This window comes from Hippoglossus stenolepis, chromosome 10 (genome assembly GCF_022539355.2).
Source record: "Hippoglossus stenolepis isolate QCI-W04-F060 chromosome 10, HSTE1.2, whole genome shotgun sequence".
Lineage (NCBI taxonomy): Eukaryota > Metazoa > Chordata > Actinopteri > Pleuronectiformes > Pleuronectidae > Hippoglossus > Hippoglossus stenolepis.
Genome location: NC_061492.1, coordinates 11017270 through 11043001, shown reverse-complemented (window position 1 = coordinate 11043001; position 25732 = coordinate 11017270). Strand labels below are relative to the sequence as shown.

The 25732-nt window shown below is 40.9% G+C and overlaps 3 protein-coding genes across 5 annotated transcripts; 2 read left to right on the top strand and 1 right to left on the bottom strand.

Moving 5' to 3' along the window:
- Window positions 1-2104: 2104 nt before the first annotated feature.
- znf593 (zinc finger protein 593) lies at window positions 2105-3895 on the bottom strand. Of its 3 annotated transcripts, none has more exons than XM_035168907.2 (4): window positions 3790-3895; window positions 3234-3448; window positions 2678-2740; window positions 2105-2529 (listed from the first exon to the last, which is right to left on the bottom strand). In XM_035168907.2, exons 2-4 carry the CDS (start codon window positions 3431-3433, stop codon window positions 2403-2405), a joined length of 390 nt encoding a protein of 129 aa, XP_035024798.1. In that variant the 5' UTR covers window positions 3434-3448; window positions 3790-3895; the 3' UTR covers window positions 2105-2402. The 3 variants fall into 3 exon arrangements, with proteins under 3 accessions (XP_035024798.1, XP_035024797.1, XP_035024799.1); XM_035168906.2 differs by having other exon boundaries at window positions 3711-3843; XM_035168908.2 differs by having other exon boundaries at window positions 3707-3833.
- Window positions 3896-4705: 810 nt separating this feature from the next.
- On the top strand, window positions 4706-18670 carry rlf (RLF zinc finger). Its single transcript, XM_035168901.2, has 8 exons — window positions 4706-4999; window positions 8002-8156; window positions 9720-9801; window positions 10381-10516; window positions 10645-10847; window positions 12261-12397; window positions 12633-12774; window positions 13331-18670. The coding sequence occupies exons 1-8, from the start codon at window positions 4820-4822 to the stop codon at window positions 17918-17920; spliced, it is 5625 nt and encodes a 1874-aa protein (XP_035024792.1). The 5' UTR covers window positions 4706-4819; the 3' UTR covers window positions 17921-18670.
- Window positions 18671-20033: 1363 nt separating this feature from the next.
- Window positions 20034-25315, top strand: zmpste24 (zinc metallopeptidase, STE24 homolog). Its single transcript, XM_035168699.2, has 9 exons — window positions 20034-20459; window positions 21542-21688; window positions 21853-22056; window positions 22480-22632; window positions 22745-22886; window positions 22997-23172; window positions 23391-23495; window positions 23639-23782; window positions 23914-25315. Exons 1-9 carry the CDS (start codon window positions 20352-20354, stop codon window positions 24136-24138), a joined length of 1404 nt encoding a protein of 467 aa, XP_035024590.1. The 5' UTR covers window positions 20034-20351; the 3' UTR covers window positions 24139-25315.
- The last annotated feature ends 417 nt before the right edge of the window (window positions 25316-25732 follow it).

The window sequence follows — 25732 nt, the reverse complement described above, 5'->3', positions numbered from 1 at the left end:
TTTATATGTATTCAGGACGTGAAACAGCGGTCCCCATTAAATCCTTACAGGAAGTGTAAACAAACTATATTTTCTTAACAGTTTGTTGCATTTTAAAATGTTTTTTTCATCTTACACGTGTCTATTTTCTGTGCAGAATGCTAACACATTTCTTCCGGGTTGAAACCACGAGCTAATCATTATTATTTTGAATCTTTCCCGAATTAAATACATCTAAAGCTGCTTCCTCTTTGGTTTTCCTCGTGCACACACTAGTTCACATCTTTCGTCTTGGGGTTTATTTTGAAAGGGATGACCGGATGTCTTAGGTTGACATTGAGTCCAGATGGCAGAAGTGGTCGCATTTAAAGGGGCAGGGTCTCATCGTTCGTCACAGGAATGTCTGCAAACAAGCCTCAATTACATGTTTCCCTGCCAGAGGGTCTGTAGTGTCTGTAACTTCGTGCTCCTACCAGAGGAAGTGAAGACAGTTTCTGCTGGACCACTCCCTTGGATTTTAACATGTCCACAATGTTAAAACCACAACACCATAGATTTAGGCATATTGCAATACAGATCACCATAAGGACTCAAAGTAGAAAATATCAGTAAATCATCAATATGTAACTTAGCAAATTTGATTTCACCAACAGTGCTAAGGGGTCCATGAAAAGTCTCCAGTCATCCATTGAAATCACATGTTGAAAATATCTCTAACACGTGCCTAATATCTTTCTCAGACATGTTTTTGTGTTTTTCTGCCACATAACTAAGTAGGAGTATAAAACAAGGGCAATGTCAAATTATTCAAAGGGACAATATTTTCTATTACCCTCGCTCTTGCTAAAATATAGTTTCTCCCTTTAAATAAAGCAAAATCTGTGTTTTATGCCTCACATAGGTTTCAACAGAACGGTGGACATGAGTTGCATATATTTCCTAAACACAATATTCCGTCTTTTTCAGTTTTTTTATATGATTGTTAAATCTTGGATCAAATCTGCATACAAATTTTATAGATTGTTCCAAGTTTCGTGGTAATCAATAAATACATACAATTTTGCGCGTACTTGTTTACAAACAAACCGACAGGGGTGAAAACCTAACCTCCTTGGCAGAGATAACAAAAGACAGTTCAGTTTGTCTAACAGGACATGTATTTTAAAGTGTTTCACAAAAGGAAACAAGAACAAAAATAAACTAGGGCTACGTTGTAGCACTAACGGGCCGGAGCACAGGCATTTTGAAGCCTGTTGCGGGTTAGTGGAGAGAGCGATCAATCTACAGCCAGTCCAGGTACAGCACTCTATATATCATAAATACATGTTTATGTATCATATCTTCTGTCTCATCCCAACAACTACATCAGAAGTCCACATTGAAAAAGTTCACCAAATTAATATAAACACAAACATTTACTTTACTTGTTGCTATTAGATAATAGGTATAACGTAACGTAAAGTAACGTAACGTAAAGTAACGTAACGTAAAGTAACGTAAAGTAAAGTAACGCAACGCAACGTAAAGTAACGTAACGTAACGTAACGTAACGTTGCACTCATTTCATTTCTGTGTGCCTGGTACAGCAGCATTGTAACAGGTGGACTGCTTTACCTCTTAGTGGTGCAAGTTATAAATATCAGCTTCAACGTGACGGAGCGGGAGGCTCAGCTGGCTCTGAGGAACAAAATGGGCCAGAGCCGCCTGTGGGGACTCGTCATCGACACAGGAGAGTATTCTCGTGGCTTCTGTCAGAACTGGGTTGAGTTCCTCACCGTGACAGATGCTTCAGTCTCTCCTCACTCCAGCCTCACTGACTTGGTCTAGTTTCACTTTATACTTTATCCTGATCACAGACTGTTAATGCAGCATGTCTGAAGAACTTCATCTCTAGTATTTCCTTGGATTTATCAGCTGATGACTTCCAATGCTCACTGCATTCCACCCTCTTTAATATCAAACTGTCTTTAACTCTGAAATAAGTTGCAGGGATATTATCAAGTGTTGGTAAGTGTTAACTGTTTAAAAAAGTACACACTACACGTTTGTTTAGCTGTCTGTATAGCTCAGGTTGAGAATAAACTCCATTGTGCTGTACATTATAAATGAAATCTGACTGAATGCACTCTGTTGTAAAGTTTATTATCTTTCCCACAGTTAGGCACAGTCTGTATTTACATGGGTGCATGTTGCATTAAAGCACCCAGTGACGGGTGGGGCCTTCCTGATTCTGGAGATACGCAGACATTTAAGAGCCAGTTGTATCACAGCTGGCTGAAAAACAAGTATGAGTTGTCACAGACAAAAAGCATTTCACAATGCATCTGGAATTTGTGACAGCAGGAACAAACAGGAGCATCATTCATTCCGTCAATGCTTCTGTTACTGGGTTGATCTGTCCATCGGTTTAACGTGGGGGTTTCTCAGTCCATGTCCTCCTCCACAGGCTGTGTCTTCACTTCCACTGTTTTATGAGGGATATAGGACCCCATACCTGCCGCTCTGTCCGCCTCAGCCTGGGTGTAGGGCTCGTCTCTGAGCTTCTTCAGCCTGGATGGAGAAACAAGAGGAGAAACTGTAACTTAACCATTGTGGCCATTATTGTCCTGTATGATGTAAGACATAACCCAATTAGAATAAGAAGTGATTTGGCGAATGAGTTTATATAACATGCACATAAGAGACACTGGTGTCTTACCTTTTTTTGTGCAGTTTAGTTCTGAAGTGCTCTTTCAAGGATCTCATATCCACAAAATATCTCCTGCAAGACATAAAAGTGCAACTGTGTTAAACAGCGATTTGAGACAAAGTGGGACTGAGCATCATGAATACACAATTTAACCCCAGTGTTGACAGAAGAGCTGAAACAACCCATTGATTAGTCCACTGGTCCAAATGGTGCCTAAACAGTTTGAAAGGTTATTAAATGTAATTTAGATCATTTCTGATGCACAGAAACGTGTCTTTTCAAGTTATTTATTTAGTTAAACCTGTAAAAATGTACAAAGTAAGAAACCATAAAATTGTTAGGAAATGAAACTTCACTGATAATCTGTTGTTTACACAGAATTGAATCATTGTTTTTTTCAGTTAGAAAACAAAAGAATATTCCATCTTCTTAAATCTTTCTATGTGATCTGTGATAAAGTTGTGTCATACTTTTATACTGATGCTTCTCGGTTGTACTCTCCACTTTGCTGCTGTAACAGGGCTGATTCCTCTGCTGTGTGTGTGTAAACAGGGCCTGAACTCACGCGCAGTGCAGACAGTAGTGTTGTGCACACCCCGTCACATCGAAGTCCACCTCCTGCTTCAGTAGCTGCGCTGCGGTCTCCGGCTTCAGGTCCGAGTGGATCTGGTCCAGGTCTTTGGTCTTGTGCTTCGTCTTCCACGTCCTTGCGATGTGCTTCTTCTTGTCGCTCTTGTGGTTTCCCGTCTGTGTGGACTTGCCCATGTTGGATCCTACACGCTGCAGGGATCACCACAAATACAGGTTGCTTACAAAAGGAATATCTGACCGGGGCGGAGTTATGCTTTACTGATTCTTTAGAAAGTATAACAAACGTCTGGCCTTAAATTAGGATCAAATCTGTGGTTGCCTCGCGAGTAACAAGTCAAGTGTAGTACAGAGGATCACGACGTTAGCTCGGAGTTTAAATACTAATCTGGTCATTTAGTATCTTTATCACCAGCTCAGATTTTACGATATGAGCAAACTGGTAACGACCTACTGTTCGTCAGCTGAAGACAAGTCGGTGAAACAGCAGATTTCTTTCTAAACAACCTTCGCAGATCCAGAGATGTTTTTACCTTCCACACGCGTGGCCGAGAGAGATGAATGTACTTCCGGGTCGCACAGAGGGCTAGATACACATGCTCACCTGTAGAGGGCGCTAAATACCAGTGTTTTCGAAGAGAGGCACACTTCACTCAGATATTTTTAAGTACATACAATTTGAAAGAATCATTCATTAGTTAAGATGAAATAATACAACTACATTGTAAAGACATTTAAAGGTAAGCATTAAACATATTACAAACAAAAAATCTGTAAATAAAATCGATATGAATTTCCATTATGTCTGTCGTCTGTCTTTTTGTACTTGCACTTGTACATAACACATACATGTACATAGCAGAATATTACATTATGATATAAATATATATAATTCAGTAGCATTCTGAAGGTTGACTTTTTTTGTGAAATTATAATATAATTATCTATACTGCTGCTTCATTATGTTTATATATGTTTTATAGTAACGAAACTAATTGTACTTATAGTATATTCATACGTATGTACTTTATTATACATGTACTCAGCAGGATATATGATTATAATGTAATCTTATATGATTAAGTAGAAATTTGAAGGCTGACTTAATTATATAAAATTATTTTATAACTATATCAGAATCAGAATCAGAAAGTATTTATTGCCAAGTAGGTTTACACCTACCTGGAATTTGCCTTGGTATATATACTGCTGCTTCATTATGTTGTATATTAATTTTATGGTTACCAGTGATTTATTGTACTGATATCATATTATTACTTAATTACTGTATTATACTTGCAGGCTTGTACATGTATTCAGTAGGATATATAAAAAAGATATGATTAAATATAATTCAGCTTTCTGAAGGCTGATTGAATCGTATTTCGTACCAATTTACACACCAATAACATATAATATAATATAATATTACTACAGACACCCACTCCCCCTCTGTGTTGTCAGGTCACTCAGGTGAAGTTCAGCTGACACAATTAAATATTCCGACGGCACTTGAAGGCAGCGCTAGTCTGCACTGCATACGCGCCGTGGCGGAGAGCGAAGATGGCGGCGAGTAACGTCGAGCCAGAGCAGGAATGGAGCGACCGGGGCCTGGACACGGCCGAGGAAACCCTGGTCGCAATGGAGACCCTGCTGGCCACACTGAGGGCCTTCGAGGACGTCCTCAGGCAGCAAGAGACATCCACCGCGTCCTCCACGGAGTACTGCGACAACTTCTGCCAGGTAATGTGTACATGCAGCACCGCAGCTAGCGTTAGCCCAGCGTTAGCTTCTTCCCCGGGATTGTTTTTCTCGCAGCCTGCGAGCTAATCTGCGTCGGCTGCTGGCCCCGCTACGTGCCCGGCCAGGTCCGGGCTGTGGGTGGTTAACCAGGGAGCAGCAGCGCGGGGCGGATCGTGTTTTCATATTCCCACATGCACACGATTTCACCTCAAATACATGTTTATCTCCACCATTCGACTAATTACGTTGGCTGGCAGTCACGTTCCCCGTCCACTGCTGCAAGTTGCACAGGACGCTCGCGTTGCTTTCATGCACATAGCTCGTTTATCATTAGATTATTTTTAACACTAGAAAACAGGAAACGTATGGCAGGTTGTTTGCATGCACGTGACATGTCCACAGTTTGCACAGTACGCACAGATGCATGTGTGTGGGGTGGGGCGGCATCGCAGTGTGTTTATCCAAATGTTCTAACCAGCTCGGGGCCACCGATAAGCAAAAGAGTCCCGCTTTGGTTTCACTATGGGATTCACTATGCGACAGTTTACCGTGTTAAAGCAGACATAACGTTTTGTTTTTGCAATCAGGACTTTATTTTTTTTTCTAGTCTCGATGACACTTGTCTTAAGGTTGTGCATCCAAGTTTGTTTCATGTTCAAATGCACTGGTCGTGGTTTTGATCTGCCACCTTGTATTTAAACTCATCATCAGTGTAGATGCAGTTTCATTTATATATATATATATTTTTTTTTTAATGCAATATAAAAATACACGCTCTGTTTTTAGCTGGAGAAACAAAATGGGGAAAGGTCCATTTGGATTCCGCCCCCTAGGATCGCAAATTTCACTTTCTGAGTCTCTGAAGTCATGTAACATCACCGACAGAGGATCTGTCTGTGAGATTTGCTTACCAGCCTAAGTGGATTATAGCTCAGAGTAATTCATTAATGGGATTAATGTAATTTACAGTTTGGTTTGTTTGCTGTCAAAGCAGAGATTAAGGATTTTTTTTGGGGGGGGAATCATTTTAAAGCTAGACTCACATGCTCATCTATGTACACTGATCTCTTTGTGATTGTTCCTCCTTTATTTTGTACCTGTGACAAGCAGGTTATGTTTTCGTCTGTGCTTGTTGGTCTGTTAGTTAGCTGGATTATGCAAAAGCTGGTTGATTTATTACCACAAAACTTGGCAGAAGATATGGTCTTGGTCAGTGAAGAACCCATGAAATTTTGCTGCGGATACAGACCAGGATTTAATTTTCAACATTTATGTTGATTTCTCAGAGAATAATTTATGGATCTTGATGAGAGGCATATTTAGGGGACTGATATTAATGAGTGTTTGCAATTTGGTTCAATACAGAAGTCCCTCTTTGTGTTTTTGTGGACAGCATGTTTTACCTAAATTGTCCTAAGCTGCTTTCAAACATGCACTGACATCTGGACAACGTCCTGAAATATTTTAGATGGGTGTTTGTGAGAATGCAAATTGTCAAAGTCAGTTGCTCCAGATATTTTATGAAAATGTTTGGAAATTCACAGTGAGCGAGTGTGTTGAGGACATTTCTAGCATGCAACAAATGCAAAACTGGAAAAAAATTATTCAAATTTCTCAGGGTCAAACAGGTGTCAGACACATAGTTGTCAACTTGGAAAGATGAGAGCTTTCAGTGATAAGAGCCAACACTGGTAACGATGTGGCGGAAACAAAAACACAAGATTTCTGCAGCAGAAATTCCACGTCGTGTCCTCCCATCATGCTCTACCCAGACGACATTCTTCTGTTTTAGTGAACACGTCTGACCCAGAGAATGTCGTGTTGCATTCTTCAAATGTGAAAGGCAAACTGTCTGTCTGAAAACGACTACAGCAGGAAGGTAACCAACAAGAGGGAGTTTTGTACTGAAAACTCACTAACTTTAGTAACTAAGATACCAACCTGATTGGAACTTTTCAAAGGGTATGAGCACTGGTGATTTTGTCCCTTATCTCATTTGGCCATTTTGGAGAATACAAGTGATCACAGCAACCAGTAACTAACTCATTGCACTATGAGCATTTAACTGCTATTGCTAAATATAAACAACATTCCCTTTAATTTCTACACTGGGTAAATAAAGTGTTTTTTGGGTGGTTTATATTAAACAAAAACTGACAATTTTGCAGCGATGGGAACTTTCTGTTCCAATCGGAAGTAGTCCAGATGTAATCAGTGCACTGATGGGAGCCTCCAGGGTTGAGAGTTTAATCTTGGCTCCCTCTGAGGGTGTACCTTATTTTTAGGGCTGAGGGGAATTAATTTAGTGCCTCTGTAGACACAAGCACAAACCAGCAAGGTTCCTGCTGTCTGACAAATAGGACTCCTGGGATGTTGATAGTACTAACCCGTGACTAAATGTGTATGCCCTCCAGCTACATACAGGTGACACACATATGTTGACTCCTCTAAAGCAGGGAATAGACAATATTACATTGAAATAACAGTTTGAGGATCAAACGCTGTTCTCTTTAATTTCTTGCATTACGGGGAAAAGAAAGCGTCTCAGTCGTGTAATTCTGAGAAATCTTTTATCTTTTATGTTTGAATGAAGATAAGGACGTGAGAGATCATATTTAGGTTAAAGCTTCCCCCAAGCTGTAAAATATTGAAAGTAGAAAACTGAAAAGTGTTGTTCAAAGGTGGCCCATTGTGCTTCGTGCTCCTCCTGGAGTGTGATTTTTTTTTTTTTTTTTTTATTGTTTTTTGTGGTTTTTTGGGGGGGGCTCACCATTAAAGGTTGTCGTATGCTGTACAATGAAGTCCCCTAAGGCCCAATCAGGAGTACCTCCCACCAGACAGTGTCAACTGGGATCAATCATGTATAGACTGTTATCTCCCCCAGGTGGAAACCCCCTGTTGTCCCTCATGTGATCTTCTCTGACCAGTTTTTCAAAGTATTTAAAGTCATATCAGTTTTTTTCAATGCTAATATTTTAACATTTGTATGCATGTTTTTCTAGGCACTAATTCACTACGCTGGGAGCAGGAACTCTATGGAGCATGGCCTCCCTCTCCTGGAAGTTTACTGTCTGTCCATCAACTGCTTCGCTGCAGCCCGGTCCCACCTCACAGCAGAGTCTGACAAAGTGGCCCTTGTTTTGAAGAGACTAGCTTTGTGAGTACTGAACATCTTCTGGTAAAAAAAAAAACACGAGAGAGATAGATAAGACAAATTCCCACCATTCTTAAATACAATAACATGAGTCTGTAGAAGAACAAAAACACTGTTTTAATGTTTCTATGCTCTATACACTTGTTGTCTATCTTATCTGCATACTTAGCATTTGTGCTGGTTACTTTATGGACTTGAGGTGATAAGGTCAGCGTCCTATGTTACTTATTGGGACCTTAACGATGTTTGTCAGCCATTGCGGACTGTCTCCGATTCTCTGACCTTTCAGCAGAGGCTCTTTCACAATAAAATATCGAAAGACAAACCTTGTTTCTATGATCTTTATTTACGATTTTCACCACACCTCCAAATTCAGTTTTTGAATTTAAAATATGCCAGGCACTTGGAAAATTACGGAAAATGACAGAACCGATATCCATGACATTTTTTTGGAGGGGTGGTGCATGACCGAAGGAAGAACTCATTTTGGAGCAGATCCCCCACCCAAAAAATGTTTTCACTTTGTTTAACATGGCGAGATAAGCCGTTAGCCTTGACGGAGGTATGCAGCCTCCAAAAGCCCTTCTAGTGTATTTATCATCTTTTGAAATACGTTTCTGCAAGATAGTCTGCATTATCTAAGTGAACCACCTATAAAATGGTGTATAAATATAAACAGAGAATCCTGTTTTAATAACGTTTGTTTGCTAAAATAGAAAATCTTCAGTAAAAAAAATGGTCTGTGTAATATCTTTTGTTTGTAGCAAAGAAACTATGAAAGACACAACTGAGGCTGTGTCCTGACCCAAAATGTCAACTGTGTGTTTAGTGTGTCCATGCACTTGCAATATATGATGTGGATGTGCTACAGGTCCTAGAACAAATTGCCTTTCCTTGCAAACAAATCATTTAAAAATTGAATCAATTATAACAATTTCAAGTCGTCAAACTCTGCTCTTTATGAACCCACATAAAGACACGACCACTGTCGACCAGTGGTCATTACTTTGGATTCCAACAGATTCTTGTTGTACTTTCAGGTACATTAAACAGTTCACTCTTAAGACATTTACTGTTAATACTGACGTGACTTAAATTAGGTCAGTTAGAGACTCATCAAGTCTCTCTGTTAATCGCACTACGGCTCCACAGAGACACCTCCTATCTGCAAATGATCCTTTACGAGAGATGGGGGTCGTTTCAGTCCTTTGAGCTTAATAGAAAATCTTACACGAGATCTATTTATAGTTAGATTGTAATAGTTAAATTTAATACTGTGAGGTGTGGTAGAGCTTTTCTAAAAAAAAACATTTCACCACTTTTCAATCTATTTTTAAACGAACATTTTTGACATCTTAATGTATCTAAGTGTAAAGCTGATTCTTCTAAAACATAAATGCAGAGCTGCTGTAAGCAACAATCACTGACATGTATTGAAGTTTGGGTCGTATCACAATCCGTTCAAAGTTTTTATATGTAGTATGGATGAAACGGCTTATACTCAAAAATAGACCTGTCCAGTATCATCATTGTTTACTGAAGCAGCGTTGCGTTGATTTCTTTCAGGAGCTGTTTTGAATTGTTGCTGTCAGTGCCTGAGAATGAAATCCCCTACGAAGCCTGGGTTCAGTTTCACCACTCTGTTCAGGTAAGACGACCTTGTTTCAAAACACAGAAGCCGTTTTCAGACTTTACCTCCAGGTGAAATCCGGAGAATTGGTTACTGAGTTTACCCGTTGTCGGCCTTTCACACTCGCACAACGCAGCAGGAGGTTCTCTGCACAGATGCGTTCACAACAGGAACAAATCCTCCACATTATTCAGGCAGGAGGTCGAGCAGCCGGGTGCAGTAGGCAGAGGAAGGAAGTTTCACATTAACGGGGCTGCGTAGATCACATGGTCATGTTTACAGCACCCTGGCATTGGGTTGTCTGGCTCTCCCATTCTTTTGAACACAATATCTCAAGAACACTTGGAAGGAATTTCTCCAGACTTTGTAGAAATGTTCAGTTGCACTCAAGGTTGAACTGATACGATTCTGGAGGTCAAGGTCTCAGTGACATCACAAACACATTTTTTTCTCCTTATGAATATGATATCTTGAATCCGCCAATTGGGCATTTCTTCAAATTGTTTTGGTCATTTGTAATGCATTTTTCTAAAAGTTGCTGAAGAAATCTATATTTCCATTTAAATATGATTTTTTTTGTGTGTGTGTTTATTGCAGAATGCCCATGATACCTTATTACGGTATGGAAGTACAGACCTCCAAGCTTTACTCCAGATCACGGGAGAGGGAGGAGCATGGAGCAACCCAGTCCTCGCCTCGCTCCTCAGCGGCCAGCTCACCAGCCAAGAAGAAGGTTGGTAGTCCCGTGAACTTATTAAGCTCATGTTAAATAGAGACAGGTATTAATTTTAGTGCTTGTTGTCACATCAGCCTTGTTGTGGTAGTTTGCTTCAACAGGATTTGTTTTTATTCTATCTCTAGTTAATGCATATATCCACTTGGAGGGCGAGGGCTTCATGGAGATGCGGGTGAAACACCTGGAGAAGATGGGTGAAGTTGCCAAGGCTGTGGTGCTGGCTAAATCCTGCACCGAATGCAGCTTCATCTCCAACCAGGCTACTTTTCGCCAAACATTCGTCTCCCTGCTTTGTCACCTGCTGCCCAGTGAAGAAGCCATCATGGAGGTATTGCTACATGTTCAGTTGTTGGCATGATCTTGTTTTGTTCAGTGATTTATTTGTATTTGTGCCCCTCATGTCAGTTGCATAGTGCTGTCAACACGTGGAAGGGCTAATTCCTCACAGGAAAACTCAAATCAAAGAAACAGTTAATGATGCTCTGCACTGGATGTTGACAGTATAATTGGAGGATCCAAATCTTTGTCTTCAGTTGCCATATTTTAGTTTGTAGTTAGGTTGCTAAGTGTTGTTATTGTGCCTTGTCTACACTTCCCCTTCATTTTACAATATCACTCCATCCAGACAAAAACATAAACAACTACAAACGCTCAAGCAAGCATGTCGGGGCAGAAGGTGGTGATTAATTCAACAACGATCAGAATACCAGAAGAATATTGAGAGAATTCTCAGTGAGCTTATTCTCCGAGGGCGGTATACATTATATAATTTTGTTTCACCCCTACAAAAAATATGATCTCAATGCAGTTAATTCTGTTTCAGTTAAATTTACTGTACATGGATTCAGGGTTTTGTTTTAGGTGCAACTCAGTAGAAGATGCTGTGAAACCATTGATTTCACCTTTGTTTGAGATGGAAATTTAAATTAGTTCATGAGTCTGTGACTCAGACAATGGTTGCACATTTGTTTTCCTTCTTGACCAGAGCTACACACATTCGACATTGCTGTGCATACTCGTGTTTCCTTATTGTTTGCTTCTGGCTCAACCTCCATTCACCCACCTGTTCTTGGTATGCTGTCTGTTGAAAAACCTCTATTTGGGGTTTTGAATGCTCATTCCTTCAGAGCTGCTGAAGCTTTCACCCGACTATAGGTTGAGACACTTTGGGTCATAAAGCTCTTCCAAAGACATCTGGGCATGTGTCTTGTTTACCAGCTGAAACATGGCTGGTTTCTTACCTCCTCATAAATTAACATTGTCATAGGATTCAAATTCAGTAATTCTTGTTATAATTTTGTGCAAGAAGAGAAAGGAGATGACAGGCACCAAAGTGCCCAGGTCGCTGTGGTACTGACTCAGTCTTTATGGTCGGCGATTAATCAGATGAGCCACCGCCGCACCTTTTTGAGTCATGTTTTAAATATTTACACAAATACAAAAGATCCTCACGTCAGATTTGTTTGCCGTTGCCTTTGTGAGAGACTTGGGTGTCAAGGGCGACACAAGATAAAGTTCCTTCCCTGTAATCAAACTACTGTCACACAATGTGTCATAAATGCTGGCCGCTGTGTTTAAGATCAATTTTGATGACAGAACTTTGATCCTGATTTTCATTTGGAACAATCGTCAGTCATGTCTCAACTGACTGGTTCCTTTTCCGATTGCCCATGTCTAAATTTAAAAATGCAGCAGATGTGTTGTTTTCTAAGTATTCACATTATGTTTACTCTCCTAACAGATATCCAGACTTGACTGCAAGGATGTCCTGGAGATCACATGCAACTTGGAGACAGAGGGGGAGGAGAATACGGCCTTCATCTTGTGCACAACTTTCCTGACTCAGCAGCTTCAGCAGCAGAGTCATTACTGCTCCTGGTGAGTAGTTCCTGCTAAGGGCCCAGGGTTGGGTGGATTGCTCGTGTAAGGTTAAATTATTGATGTTTTGAAATTGTTAGCAGCAGTCAGACTAGATGTCTAAATCGCAGGTGATGATTAAATAATTAAATTTACCTGATTTCATTATGGTGGTCATCAGAGTCAAATGTTTGTTTTTGTGAAAGAGATATTGGACATAAAACATTTTTTGCATGTTTTTTTTCTTCTCAAAAAGGGAGTTGACTCAGTTGTGGAGTAAACTACAGAAGAGGATCGACCCCTCGTTGCTGTCTCTTCTGGAACGATGCCTTCAGCTTGGTGCCATTGCCAAAACGGTCCACCATTTGCTTTACCTAGTCCGTGTGATTCAGGCTGAGGTGAGCATGAACAGCCAAACTGTCCACATGTGATGCTGAATTGGAAGATTGTTCATATCATGAAACTTTTCATAGTTCAGATGTTCCAGAGACTAAGGAGCCACAAGAACAAAAATAGTTTGTTTGTTTGATTTTGATGTAGAACAGTGTAGATTAGGCAGGAGAACCTTAATTAATTCCCTAATAGAGTTCTACTAAAATACGATTTATTCATGCATTTACAAGATGGTTCTTGGCTCACATCTGCTAAACTGTTATTGCTGTCTCCTAACTGCTGTATTGCTGAAGTTATGGTAGTGTTTTTGGAAGTTAACAGACAGCTTCAAGTCCATTACCACCTCCATCTGGACTACAGGAGGGCTGACTGTTATTTGAATATATCCTGGGAAAACCAAATGGGTTTATTCAGATTTGTGATCTGGCTGACAGAAATGCATGTACAGGATTTGGTCATGTGTAACTTCTTCTGGGATTTACCCAGATGTTCGATATTTGAAGTAACAATTGTAAATATAAATAGATTAAATGCTAATGATATATATCCCTCTATTTTCAGGCAGAGGACATGGGGGTACCTGCTTCAGTCGAACTGTGTGTCAAAGCCCTGCAACTTCCAAAGCAGAAAGACTCAGATACAAGGATATCTGTCTGCAAAACAATGTCCTGTCTTCTTCCAGACGACCTTGAGGTGTTGCGTGCCTGCCAACTCACAGAGTTCCTGCTTGGCCCCAGTCAGGAGGTATTCAGCTGTCTTGAGGAGCTGTATTTACGGCCAGACCAAAAGTTTGAACAGGAAAATGAAGTCATTCCCAACTCACTACGCTGCGAGTTGCTACTAGCTCTGAAAGCTTACTGGCCTTTTGATCCCGAATTCTGGGACTGGAAGACTCTGAAGTATCACTGCGTCTCACTTCTCGGGATAATCCCAGAGTCAGAAGAGGAAGAGGAGGAGTTGGTGGACAAACAAGAGCAGGTTAAACAGGAGCCACGGGAGGTAGCTGTGAAAGTAGAAACTGAGCAGAAGTGGATAAATGGAAATCTTGATGGTTATGAGCAACAGGATACAAAGCCGATGTCTAACTTAGCAGAAGTCCAAGGGGAATCGGAGGCAAAGAAACGCAAGTTCTGCTGTAAGATTTGTAAGAGGTCGGTCACTGACACTCAACTGGTTCATCACTCCATAAGACACACAGAGGACAACAGCCACCCCTGCCCTGTGTGCCTGGAAAGGTTTGAGAGCAGAAAGGAGCTCGTTCCTCACGTGAAACAACACATTCTGAGTGAAACACATCTTAACAAAAACAACGTAAAGAAAGAGGACGAGCAGAAACATATAGATGAGGAGGATGACATTGAACCGGGCGAAATCACCATTGACCCTTCTTTAATGCTCTATTACAAATCCACACATGATCCAGACGTGCTGGACCACATTGTGCAGCAAGCTAATACTGTAAAAGATAAGTATCTGGACGACGATGAGCATGTAACCTTCGATTACATCGAGCAACACTTCAAACTGCAGAACCGGGATGAGTATCCGTGCCCAGGAACTGGGTGTACTCGAATTTTTAAACATTCCAAGTACTTATATGTCCACTTAAAGTCAGAACATAAAGGCGATGAGAATGTGAAATATTTTCAGCAGATGAGAGACAAGCGGGAAAAGTGTGTCTTCTGTAGGCGCCATTTTGTCTCTGCTTACCATCACCGCAAACATCGAAGGGTTCACTATGGTGAGCGACCTTACATGTGTGCGGTTATAGATTGTGGCGCTCAGTTCAAAACTTCCAACGGACTTGTCACACACAAACAGACCCATGGATTTCAGCTCAACTTCCAGTGCGAGCTCAAAGGTTGTTATGTCACTTGCTCTGACTTGGGACAAATCTATCACCACGAAGCACAGCATTTCAGAGACGCAGCATTTACCTGCTGCAGCGCTGAATGTAGTAGATATTATTTATCCAAAAAGGAATTTATAAAGCATTTATCCACACACAACATCACCTTCTCTGAAGATGACTTCGAGGCTCAGAGGAAGGCAAAGCGGAAACTTTTCAAGACTGTTAGTGAACCGCTAGTTCGCCTTAATAAGTTGCTTGATTCAGAAGAGATTGTAAGCAGAGATATCCTGAACTCTCCCTCAGTGAGTTGTGCCTCCCCGATGCAAGAATCTGACCACAAAGAATCCAAACCCACAATGACCTTGGTGGCTGTGTGTTTCGATGGAAGCAAGTTCACCTGCGGGTTTGAGAAGTGTGGCATGACGTTCTCCAGGGCTAGAGACGTCCAGCGACATCTGAAATGTGCCCACCCAGAGCATCTTAAACTGGAGAACAAGGAATACAAACATGAAAAACAGCAGGGCTCAAAGTCCAAAGTGGTAAAGACTGAAACTGAGCCAGACGATGAGGAGAAAGGGAAACATGAGCTCTCAACACCATTTCAACCTGTGGAGGCTGGAAAAGAAAGAAAAACACCTGATCATCCCATAGACAATGAAACAAACGCTTCAAGCCTTCAAATAAATAATGATGATTTAAAAGAGATTCTCATCGGGCTTAGTAAACTGGACCTGAATTCATCATCCCCTCATAGCGTGTCGGTTGAGTCCGCTATGACCAACCCAGAACCTAATACATCACAAGTATCTCTTCATCAGGCGATCATGGCGAAGCCTCCTGTTGTACTGCTCCAGAAGAGACCTCCACATCTGCCTGAGGAAAAGGTCCAAATCAAAACTGAACAAACATCTATAACTGATGAAGACAGTGGTGCTGAATCATTAGCTAATGCTAAGCCGTACATCTGTCAGATAGAAAAATGCGACTTCAGGACTGCTCAGAGTTACAGCTTACAACGACACTATAAAACCAAACACGGTCGAACCGAGGAACAGGCCAGGAGGTTGACTTCTTTGAAAACCACATGTTTTAAGCCCTACGTCTGCCTTCTCTGTTCCAAGAGTCAAAGACAAAAAAATGGGTTGCTAACCCACTACCTTCACATACATAAGATGAGCGCGGCACAGGTGGACAAACTAAGCTGTGGATCTGTGTCTGAAAATCAGGAGATGACCCAAGATCTAAAAGTGAAGAAGAAAGACAAGTTGCAGCTTCACCCTGAGAAAAAAAACTCAACCACGACAAGTGAAAATGGACAAAACATTGACAATCATTCTCCATCAGAAGAGGAAGGTGAGGACGAAGCAGAGAGTCGAGAGGAAGAAACTGAGGGGAAGAATACACAGAAGGTCAGAAGTACAAGACGTTTGGTAACTAAAAGTAATCTCTGCTATATATTGGCTAAATTCAGTAAGCCCTTTCATTGTGTAGCAAAAAACTGTGATGCAGCTTTCTCCACCCAGGGAGGCCTTGTGCGCCACCTACAGTTTGTGCATCATTACAATCGCTCTCAGCTCTTGTTGGAAAAAGATTTTGACGTACACCACAGTCCAGAAGTCAAAAAAGAGCCCGCCAAGAAAAGGCCTCTTCCAAATTCCGACGAGCCTCAGCCCCAATACAAATGTCACTTTGTCAATTGTAGATCCTCGTACCACCTGAAAAGCAGCCTGGTGCGTCACATTCGAGACTACCACTCTCAGCCACCTCAGCTGATAAAGTGCAAGTACGAAGGCTGCACAAAAGTATTCAGCCACAATGAAGCACTGAAAAAACACACACTTTATAGTCACTACGAGTACTACGATTCACTGGTGGTACGTCTACAGAGCACTCACAAAAAGTCTGTATCTGGATGCCAAAAGAAGCTCATCGTCACACCACAGAGTCCTGAGAAAGAAGCACCGGGTTCCCCGACGGCACAGGCATCCAGTCCCGGGCCGGAAGGGACCCCGAAGTCAGAAGAAATGGCAGAGCAGAGTCTTGAGGGGGAAATAATGTCTGGAGAAAAAAAGAAAGAGAGGAGGAACCCTTTGGTCTATAGGTCTTATGAAGAAGCGCTACAGATGTGCCAAGACCGCTGCATGCGTGAGGCGTACCCTTGTATGGTTCAGAACTGCGATTCTGTCGTCACGTACGTCAAGAGTTTACACCGCCACTACCTGCAGGTTCACCGCATGGGTCGAGAGCATTTTTTAAAGAATCAAAACAAGCTTGTTTTTAATGCTGAGAAGCTGGAGGAACTGATTCAGAGGAAGTCGGCCAGGCTAACTGTGGCAGGATCATGTGCCCCTAATGTGGTTCGAAAAATCGAGTATCAGGCAGAGGAAGAAAACCCAGGGGGGCAGGCTGCACCCATGAGCCTGCTGTCCATCAAGGCAGAAACGTTGGATGAAGATATTCACCATCCACTGGGAATTCCAGAGGATGGGGAGGAGGAGGAGGAGGAGGTGCTGCCGCTACCCCCTGTTGAGAGAAGTGGCGTCCTTGTCGGTGCAGATGAGGTGCTGTATGGTGAACCGAGCACCGGGGGGCACACTGAAGACTCGGCTGCAGCTGCGCACATCAGTCCGAAACAGGAGGAGAGATTAAGCTGGGATAAGATCAAACCACTGCTTCGTCCCGTCACTGTCGACCTCTCGCCACCATGCTCCTTGCGCTTCACTACTGAAGAGGGCTTCCAAGATGCATCGAGCAACAAGGATGGCGGTAAAATGTTAAACGGCTCAGCAACAGCGGCCACTCTTATCCGTCAGCCACTTAAACGTAAAAACGAACTGTCCGAGCAGCCGTCAAACGTGATAGACCCTCAGCCTCGTAGCCCTTCTCCACGCCCTTTTGACATCGCTGCTTATAAGCCTATTGGCTTTGAGTCCTCATTCCTCAAGTTCATACAAGACTCCTCCCCGAAAGACAAAAACCCAGGAGCAGTGAAACGGCGAGACGCTTTCAGACGCAGCTGTTCTGTTAAAGAGAACAACCAGCTGGGAATCTCTCACACCCGCAGCAGACGCACACATTCCCTGCTGCTGAAGCCCCACGCTATGACTGGGGACTTCACGTCAGTCCAAAACTTGAAGTCCATCCTGGACAAAGCTCTGGCTGGGTGTGGGGACCTGGCCATTAAGCAGCTTCAGTACCTCAGACCTGTGGTGGTCCTGGGTAGACCTGTGTGCACCCCCACCCTGCCTGACCTCTTCCCATCAGACCCAAACAACAGCAAACTGCTTCTTGGAAGTTAGTTGAACTGATCACCTATTTAACATGGCTATTGCAAATAACGCTTTCTTTTAACAAACTGTCTAACAGTATTTCTTTGTCCCACAATGATAGTATTGTGGGCTTTTTTGTTCTTTGTTTTTTCAAGTTGCCAGATTGAAGCATTATAGAAATTAGAATAAGATAAATCAAGCTTAAACCGTGCACATCAAATTTGAGATTGTTTTTTAGTTTTTTTTAGACATCTGTTAAGAAGGCATTCAGATAACACATATGTTAACTCATCCTCACAACTGTATATAATATACTTCTCCGAGATAAATGTACAGATTTTCAGATTGTTAGAAATGGTCAGTAGCGTAATGCAAAGCCTTTTTACTCATGTGAAAATGTGACTGTAAAAACAGTTCCTGACTAAAAACATCTTGAGGAATATGTTTGGTTATTTTTCACCTCAGTTTGTATTAAATCAGTGTTGGGAAGCAGTGGACAGATGTTGGCAGACATGTATGTAACACTTTCTTAAAAAAATAAATGTGGATATGAAATAAAGTCATTAGCTTATTGGTTTCTGTAAATGACCCTTTATTAAACCATGTTTGTAAAGTCACGGTGAACATTTTGTATAAGTTTGCTGTTTTGGGTACGTTCTAAAAACAATAGTGAGGCAGATCATAATGCAAAGAAGACTCGACCTAAATTAACAAACAGCAAATAATGTGTAACATATATTGTGGTGGCTGAAATGTATATTAAAGTTTACTGACAAAGTATGAACGTATCAGTTATTTCAGAAACATCTGGAAGATTATCAGTATTTAAATATTTATAAGATGTGTATAGATTGTTTTATTTAATTTTAGCATATTTGATTGTCACAATTTATTCTCTTTTTCTAAAAAAAATTAGCATTGCATTTTACAATCTTGTTAATTTGGGTTTGGGCCCAGACCACAAAAGTCCCGGTTTCACTGTGTTGCGTTTAAGTTTAGGGAAATTTGACTACTTGTTAGTTTGTTGAGCAGCACGTGAATATGCTCCACGGAATGAATAGGATCCCTTTGCTAAAATCTAGTTTTAAAACTAACTGACATCAAAGGTTATGTAAATTTTCTTAAATTAGTTGTCATATTGGACATATTTAGTTCTTTGTTTATAAAATGAAGGAAAACTGTTCGGCAGCTTATTTTTGCTTTATTCACATTCACATTTCACTTTACATCATCCACAGTATCAATTCAATTTTATTTGTGTAGAGATAAATCGCCCCATACATTATCTCAAGGCACTTTACATAGTAAGTTTGAAACCTTACACTATAATAGAGAAATTAAACAGTTCCCGCAATGATGAAAACACGGCGACTGGAGAGAAAACCTTTCAACGGGACTTGAACATCTGCCACGACCGGCTGGGTGAGACGAAAGGAGAGGGTCCAGGGACAGTTGTGTAATTGTCATGTTTAATCAATGTCAGACTAGTTGTAATAGAGGAAATAACAATAAGGATAGTAATAATAAAGGTTTATTTCTTTAGAGCATGTCTAAACAAGTGTCTAATATTGATACTTACAGATGTCAGTGTTTTTAATTATACCAGCATTAGTTAATAGGAGAAAGGATAGTGCTAGTAATACATAATTAAGTAGTAATAAAAATAATCATTCATGATTAGCTGCTGACTGATAGACACAGGGTAAACACATACTTGTATAGATACGACTGGTTTTCCATCAGAGCACAGTAGCACACAATGGCATATGTACATACTACATGTTTGACTCGTGTTCTTCATAAACTGGGTGTTTTTTCCCCAGAGGTCTGAGTGTAGAACACTTGTATTTGACTTGTAGCTTCTGTTGTTTGCTATGATCACAGTTTATCATTCACAAGCTGCAAACTGAAAGCCCCAAAGATAATGAGGAACTATTTTTTCCACCACCCTCTCTCCAGTTCTACATCAGTTGGCTGGTTCATTCACTAGAGTGGTTTAGAGACACTCGAAGTGATCTTAATGGATTTATTATTATTTTGTTTCGTGACCACTAAGCTGTGAATTAAATCTCACAACAGAAGTGTTGTTGTTTATTTTCCGTGAGTCACTCAGCGGCGGAACTCTTGTTATAGTCGACGTTTCAGCAGGGGCACAATTCGTCGCCGCACTTTGCCGACAGGCTCGCATATTCTCGCATGAATGGAAAGATATTAGCGGTAAAAGCCTCGAGCCAGGAATGAAAAGTGGATGCGGACATTTCCCGAATTAACGTCCGTCCGTGGATTTAACGTGGAGACGCTTCTCCCTGTTTTCAGCCTCGCTGTGTTTCTGTTTGTTTGTGTGTAGAGCGGGAGCCAAGTAGCTGCTAGCCTCAAGCTAACAGTCAGTAAGGCTAGGTAGCTTTAGCCTGCCGAGCTAGTCAGCCCTGCTCCATCAACACAGAGCCACAGCAGAGCCAACATGATGGAAACTATCCTCGACCTCCCGGTGGAGAAGAAGATCTTTTATGCTGTTCTGGGCTTTTCGTGGACAGTGTATCTGTGGGAGGCGTATCTGTCTTACAGACAGGTGAGTCCACCGTTACTGTGGGGATCATGTGTGTGTTTGAGTTCAACTTTAACATGTAAAAAACCAGCAGACAATAAAAAATAAAATAAACCAGTGACATAGTTAAACGATGGTAGCGTGTGATATTTGATGTGACAGGCAGCTCTTGGAAACAGGAAGGAAATTGTATTAAACATTTACATAACGGCTGTTACATTAAGTATTTTATTATGGTTGTAAAAGGCCTCTCTGTTGTGCATTATCTTCTCACAACTATCTTTTGAGGAGTATGTTCTGTTATCTACCTCAGTAAATATTATATCAGTGAATAATAGAATCTCAAACTAAACAAGAATAAAAACAATGCTAATATAAAGGTGCAAATGAGCATTGATAAATATGAGTTTGTTGTTATTCTACAGCATGTACAGCTCTCTACTATCTTAATTGCACAACTGACTTCTTTTTGGTTTTGGTTGTTGAAGCCAGTGAAATGCAGCTGAGGAAGAACATGATGCAGACAAGTCTCAATGAAAAATCAGAATCAGTATCAACTTTATTGGTCAATCATGTCAACACAAACAGATGTAGTCTAGTTTTCAGTAGCTCTTAATGTAGATGAGACGATGCAGACAATAGGTTTACTGGAGAGGAAAAATCCAGCTACACACGGCTGAAACAAAAAGCTAAGACATACACGTATATGTAAATGATTGTTGTATCCGATTAGCATAGAGAGTTTGACCTGAGAACAAATTTGTCTGTGACAGGAAGTTGGGTGACTAAAACATCTCATTTGATTTGATGGGCATCATTGTCTTGCTGTTGAAACAGGTTTTAGAAAAGCAACACAGGTCAAATAAGTTGGAGCATACACCCAGACAAAAGAAACTGAGAATGATGAGAAATACAACATTAGGTATTTTAGTGTCAATGTAATGATTCTTAAGGGCATTTTATCTGTTAGGTCTCCTGTTGCCTGATACTTGACAACGTCTGAATTCAACAAAGGACTTGTGATGTGTCTGAAATACTGTTTCCCCTTGTTTGTACTGTGATAACCTGTTAACTATGTACTTACTCTGGATTGATCTGCTCTACAGAGGAGGATATACAGATCAACAACACATGTACCGCAGGAGCTCGGGAAGATCATGGATTCTGCAACATTTGAGAAGTCACGTCTTTATCAGCTGGATAAAAGCAACTTCAGCTTTTGGTCTGGACTCTACTCCGAGACTGAGGGGACGGTACGAACATGCAGTAGATTGAATTACACAGATCATTCAGTGATAGTAATTCTACCATTTGATCATACAAGTGGATTGACCTTCAGTGCCAAAAAGAAGGATGGGACAAAGGGATCAACTTTAAATTAGAAATGTTTGATTGGTTTTCTTTGTTTTTTTTATAGTTGATCCTGCTCCTTGGTGGAATCCCGTTTCTGTGGGGCGCCGCTTGCTCTGTGACAAGTCGCATTGGATTTGGTTCAGAGTACGAGATCACCCAGTCCCTCGTGTTCCTGATGCTTGCCACCCTCTTCAGCGCCATAACTGGACTTCCCTGGAGTTTGTACAACACATTTGTCATTGAGGAGAAGCACGGCTTTAACCAGCAGGTATGGTGACTGAACAGCACTCACTCAAATCTGTCAGTTTGTAGTTTCCTGCCTCCTGCAGACACATTGTCATCCTCTTACAGTCTTCAAATCGGCAGTGGAAATAGTTAATTTACCCCTGTTTAGATTTTGGCAAAAAAGACAGTTTGAAACAAGATAAATGTGAAGATGGATATAAAAGAATGAATACATTTTTCTAAAATAATTCTATATTTGCCACAGTGAAAGTTTGTCATTTCTAGAATCTGTCATAAATTATATGAAATCAAGCAGACAGTGGCAGCTTATAACTGCAAACTTAAAATATAAGCCCCTTTTAAAACCCAGGCTGCCATCAGTGATAACTACAAACACAGACATCCTCCTGACAGATCCCTCTCTCTTTCTGTTTTTATTCATATTAATGGCTGCTCTTCCCCTCAGACGTTGGGGTTCTTCCTCAGAGACGCTGTGAAGAAGTTCGCTGTGACCCAGTGTATCCTGCTGCCTGTGACCTCACTGCTCCTGTACATCATCAAGATAGGGGGCGACTACTTTTTCATCTACGCCTGGCTCTTCACCCTGGCTGTCTCTCTGGTTAGTGCCATGTTCTCCTCGCCAGCACGTGATACAATGTGTGAATGTGTAGAAAAACGTGTAAGCACCACTCATTCTTTATAATGCATCTCCTCTTCTCCTTGGATCTTAGGTACTTGTCACCATCTATGCTGACTACATTGCTCCGCTGTTCGACAAGTTCACTTTGCTGCCCGAGGGAGAGTTAAAGACGGACATTGAGGTTATGGCCAAGAGTATAAGCTTCCCCCTCACTAAGGTTTATGTCGTAGAAGGTAAAGTAATAAGTTGCATATGTATTTATGTTTTAAAGATACGTTGAGCCGTTCTACCAGATTGTTACAGGTACAGCATTTCTTAACTGTTTTGAATGTCGTGTTTTCAGGTTCCAAGCGGTCATCGCACAGCAATGCATACTTCTATGGGTTCTTCAAGAACAAACGCATCGTGCTGTTTGACACTCTTCTGGAGGACTACTCTCCTCTCAACAAGTCTGGAGAGACACAGCCTGAGCAGCCAGAGAGTGACGAGTCATCTGGTGAAGCCAAAGCCAAGCCCAAGGTGACACAGCCATGATGAAAGATCATATTGCTCTGATATAACCAGAATTCATCTGGTTGACACAACCTGAAAGTCAAATTCAATTGTTTGTCGACCACACTTTTCCTAATTTGAATTTGATCAGTCAAGACTGTGTCTTAAATGTTATTAGTAGTGATGATGATGAATTATCTTTCAGTGGAATCAGGTTTGTCTTTCTCATTTAAATATTTTCACAGAACAAGAAACAAGGCTGCAACAACCCAGAGATCCTCGCAGTGCTGGGTCATGAGCTCGGTCACTGGAAGCTCGGTCACACTGTAAAGAATATGATCATCAGTCAGGTCGGGATCTCATGAATTTTCATATTTAATTTTACTGACTGCACCAAGAGCATGACGTTGACCTCTATACAAATTGACCAAATGTAGACATAAACAAAGAAAAGCATTAAGTCAATAACCTCTGCTGACTCTTGTTCCTGCAGATGAATTCCTTCCTGTGCTTCTCCCTATTCGCTGTTCTGATTGGACGTAAGGAGCTGTTTGTAGCTTTTGGCTTCAATGACAGTCAACCCACATTAATAGGCTTGATGATTATCTTCCAGTTCATCTTCTCCCCGTACAACGAGGTGACTATGAGATTCATCAGTTAATCATCAGTTAAATTGCTTGTTTTTTTTTTAGAGTGTTTATTTATACATTTCATTATTTACAGATCTACTTCCTCACACTAATTAACTTTGGTCTTGTGTCTTTGCAGCTCCTGTCCTTCTGTCTTACGGTTTTGAGTCGCAGGTTTGAGTTCCAGGCAGATGCCTTTGCACAGGGCCTGGGCAAGGCCTCCGAGCTCTACTCTGCCCTCATCAAGCTCAACAAGGACAACCTGGGTTTCCCTGTGGCTGACTGGTTGTTCTCCATGTGGCACTACTCCCACCCTCCCCTCCTGGAGCGCCTCAGAGCACTGGGCAACGCCAAGCAGGACTGACGGGGCTGGAAGGGGGAGCGGCGCCCGCTGCCTCCTCCAAAGGGCCTCCGCAGACCGCTCCTGGCCCTGTGATGCATCCCGGTCTTTCTTTACCCACCTGCAGCCCCTCATCTTGTTTTATCTTCTTTCTCGTTTTTCCATTTTGCTCCCTTTAAACTTTGTTTTAAACAAAACCAAAACATATCAGCACAAGGCAGCCTAAAAGAAAAAATCAAACGCCTGTACTGAAGTCTCTGCTCTTTTCTCTAGAGACACAATGCGCTTGTAGAGAAATACTTCAGGGCAATGTGTGTTTTACAAATATATTGTCAGAGCACAATTTGCAGACAGTTCAGTTTTTGAAATAATACCTATAACTTTATTTTTTTTATCTTAAAATTAAGAAAAAAAAACTTGGATTTTCACTTGTAAAACTGTTTTTGGTGTGATAGTAGGAAGAAGGTTATAAAGCAGTATAACACAAATAAAACGGGGAACATGTGGTCAAGCTAGGTTTGCAGACAGATGACTTCTTATACAACCCATGACAATACTTTTTGCAAACACACAGGCCAGAATTTGATTTGTCCCTCAAGTGCAACTGTAAATTTTATTTAATTTTAATTTCAATGCATTGTCCCCAAGCAAGCTCAAGAGAACACGTGTTAATTCAGTCTTCAAATCCCCAGTTTTGTAAGAGGAATAATGTAGATACTTTATTACAGTAATACAATGTGAGTGCCTCTAATTGTTGCTGTTTGTTCAGAAAATGGAAACATTGTGAACAGCAGTGCAGAAGAAATTTTCATTTGAAATTCGGTTAGACTTGTGGTTTTTATTTTCTACATGCATTGGGGAGGGTCATTTTACTTTTTTCTAAAGCACTTGCTCGCCAACAAAGGGTGCAACCATACCTGTATATATGTAACTTTGATGAGTAGAGTATTGACGTATGAAGTGAATTGTGAAAAATGTTGAATGTGGATTGAAATTTTAAGTTGATAGCTGGTGTTTTTTATTTTCTTCTCTTGGATTTCGGGCCGGAGTGAGCACAGAGTTGCCTGGAAAGTAAAGTATTTATAGGCAACTTCAGGGACGGTGTCTGCGAGGTTCCTTTCACCAATAAGCCAGTGCTTGGTTTGTTCAAAGAGGGGACTGTATACTTCCTTTGCAGCATTGAATAAAGTTCTTCAAAGCATTTGTTGATCTGGGTGGGTTTTTTTTGATAGTTGTGAAAGTTAAATCGAGCTGTATTTGCAAGAATGTATTTTATAATGCAACACATTTTAATTTTTCTATGGAAATGTCAAACACACCATAATACTTTTGGTACTATTTTAGTTTGGAGTTATTCTTTCCAATTAAATGTGATATTGTTCCAATATTCTTCACATTATGTTTGACTTAAAAAATCTTTTTTTAAACTGATATAATAGCATAAAATAAGCCTTTATGTGCCCAATGAAATTTTCAGAGTAAGATTTCTTTCATTTGAATGTCATTATTTATCTCTGATTCATTTATTTCCTTCTAATACCTTTAATACTGCACATGTTGCTTATTTGTTAAATAGTTTCTTAATTTAAGTGAAAAACTATTTTAACAGCGTAATGGT

What these genes read in the sequence shown, in the direction of transcription:
- znf593 (XM_035168907.2), bottom strand. Translation starts at nt 3,433, where the DNA reads ATGGGCAAGTCCACACAGACGGGAAACCACAAGAGCGACAAGAAGAAG. An exon ending in CACTACTGTCTGCACTGCGC is followed by an intron (nt 2,741 to 3,233) that starts GTGAGTTCAGGC and finishes TATGTCTTGCAG; the next exon opens with GAGATATTTTGTGGATATGA. An exon ending in ACTAAACTGCACAAAAAAAG is followed by an intron (nt 2,530 to 2,677) that starts GTAAGACACCAG and finishes TTCTCCATCCAG; the next exon opens with GCTGAAGAAGCTCAGAGACG.
- rlf (XM_035168901.2), top strand. Translation starts at nt 4,820, where the DNA reads ATGGCGGCGAGTAACGTCGAGCCAGAGCAGGAATGGAGCGACCGGGGC. An exon ending in ACTGCGACAACTTCTGCCAG is followed by an intron (nt 5,000 to 8,001) that starts GTAATGTGTACA and finishes ATGTTTTTCTAG; the next exon opens with GCACTAATTCACTACGCTGG. An exon ending in GTGAAGAAGCCATCATGGAG is followed by an intron (nt 10,848 to 12,260) that starts GTATTGCTACAT and finishes CTCTCCTAACAG; the next exon opens with ATATCCAGACTTGACTGCAA.
- zmpste24 (XM_035168699.2), top strand. Translation starts at nt 20,352, where the DNA reads ATGATGGAAACTATCCTCGACCTCCCGGTGGAGAAGAAGATCTTTTAT. An exon ending in AAGCCAAAGCCAAGCCCAAG is followed by an intron (nt 23,173 to 23,390) that starts GTGACACAGCCA and finishes ATATTTTCACAG; the next exon opens with AACAAGAAACAAGGCTGCAA. An exon ending in TCTTCTCCCCGTACAACGAG is followed by an intron (nt 23,783 to 23,913) that starts GTGACTATGAGA and finishes GTGTCTTTGCAG; the next exon opens with CTCCTGTCCTTCTGTCTTAC.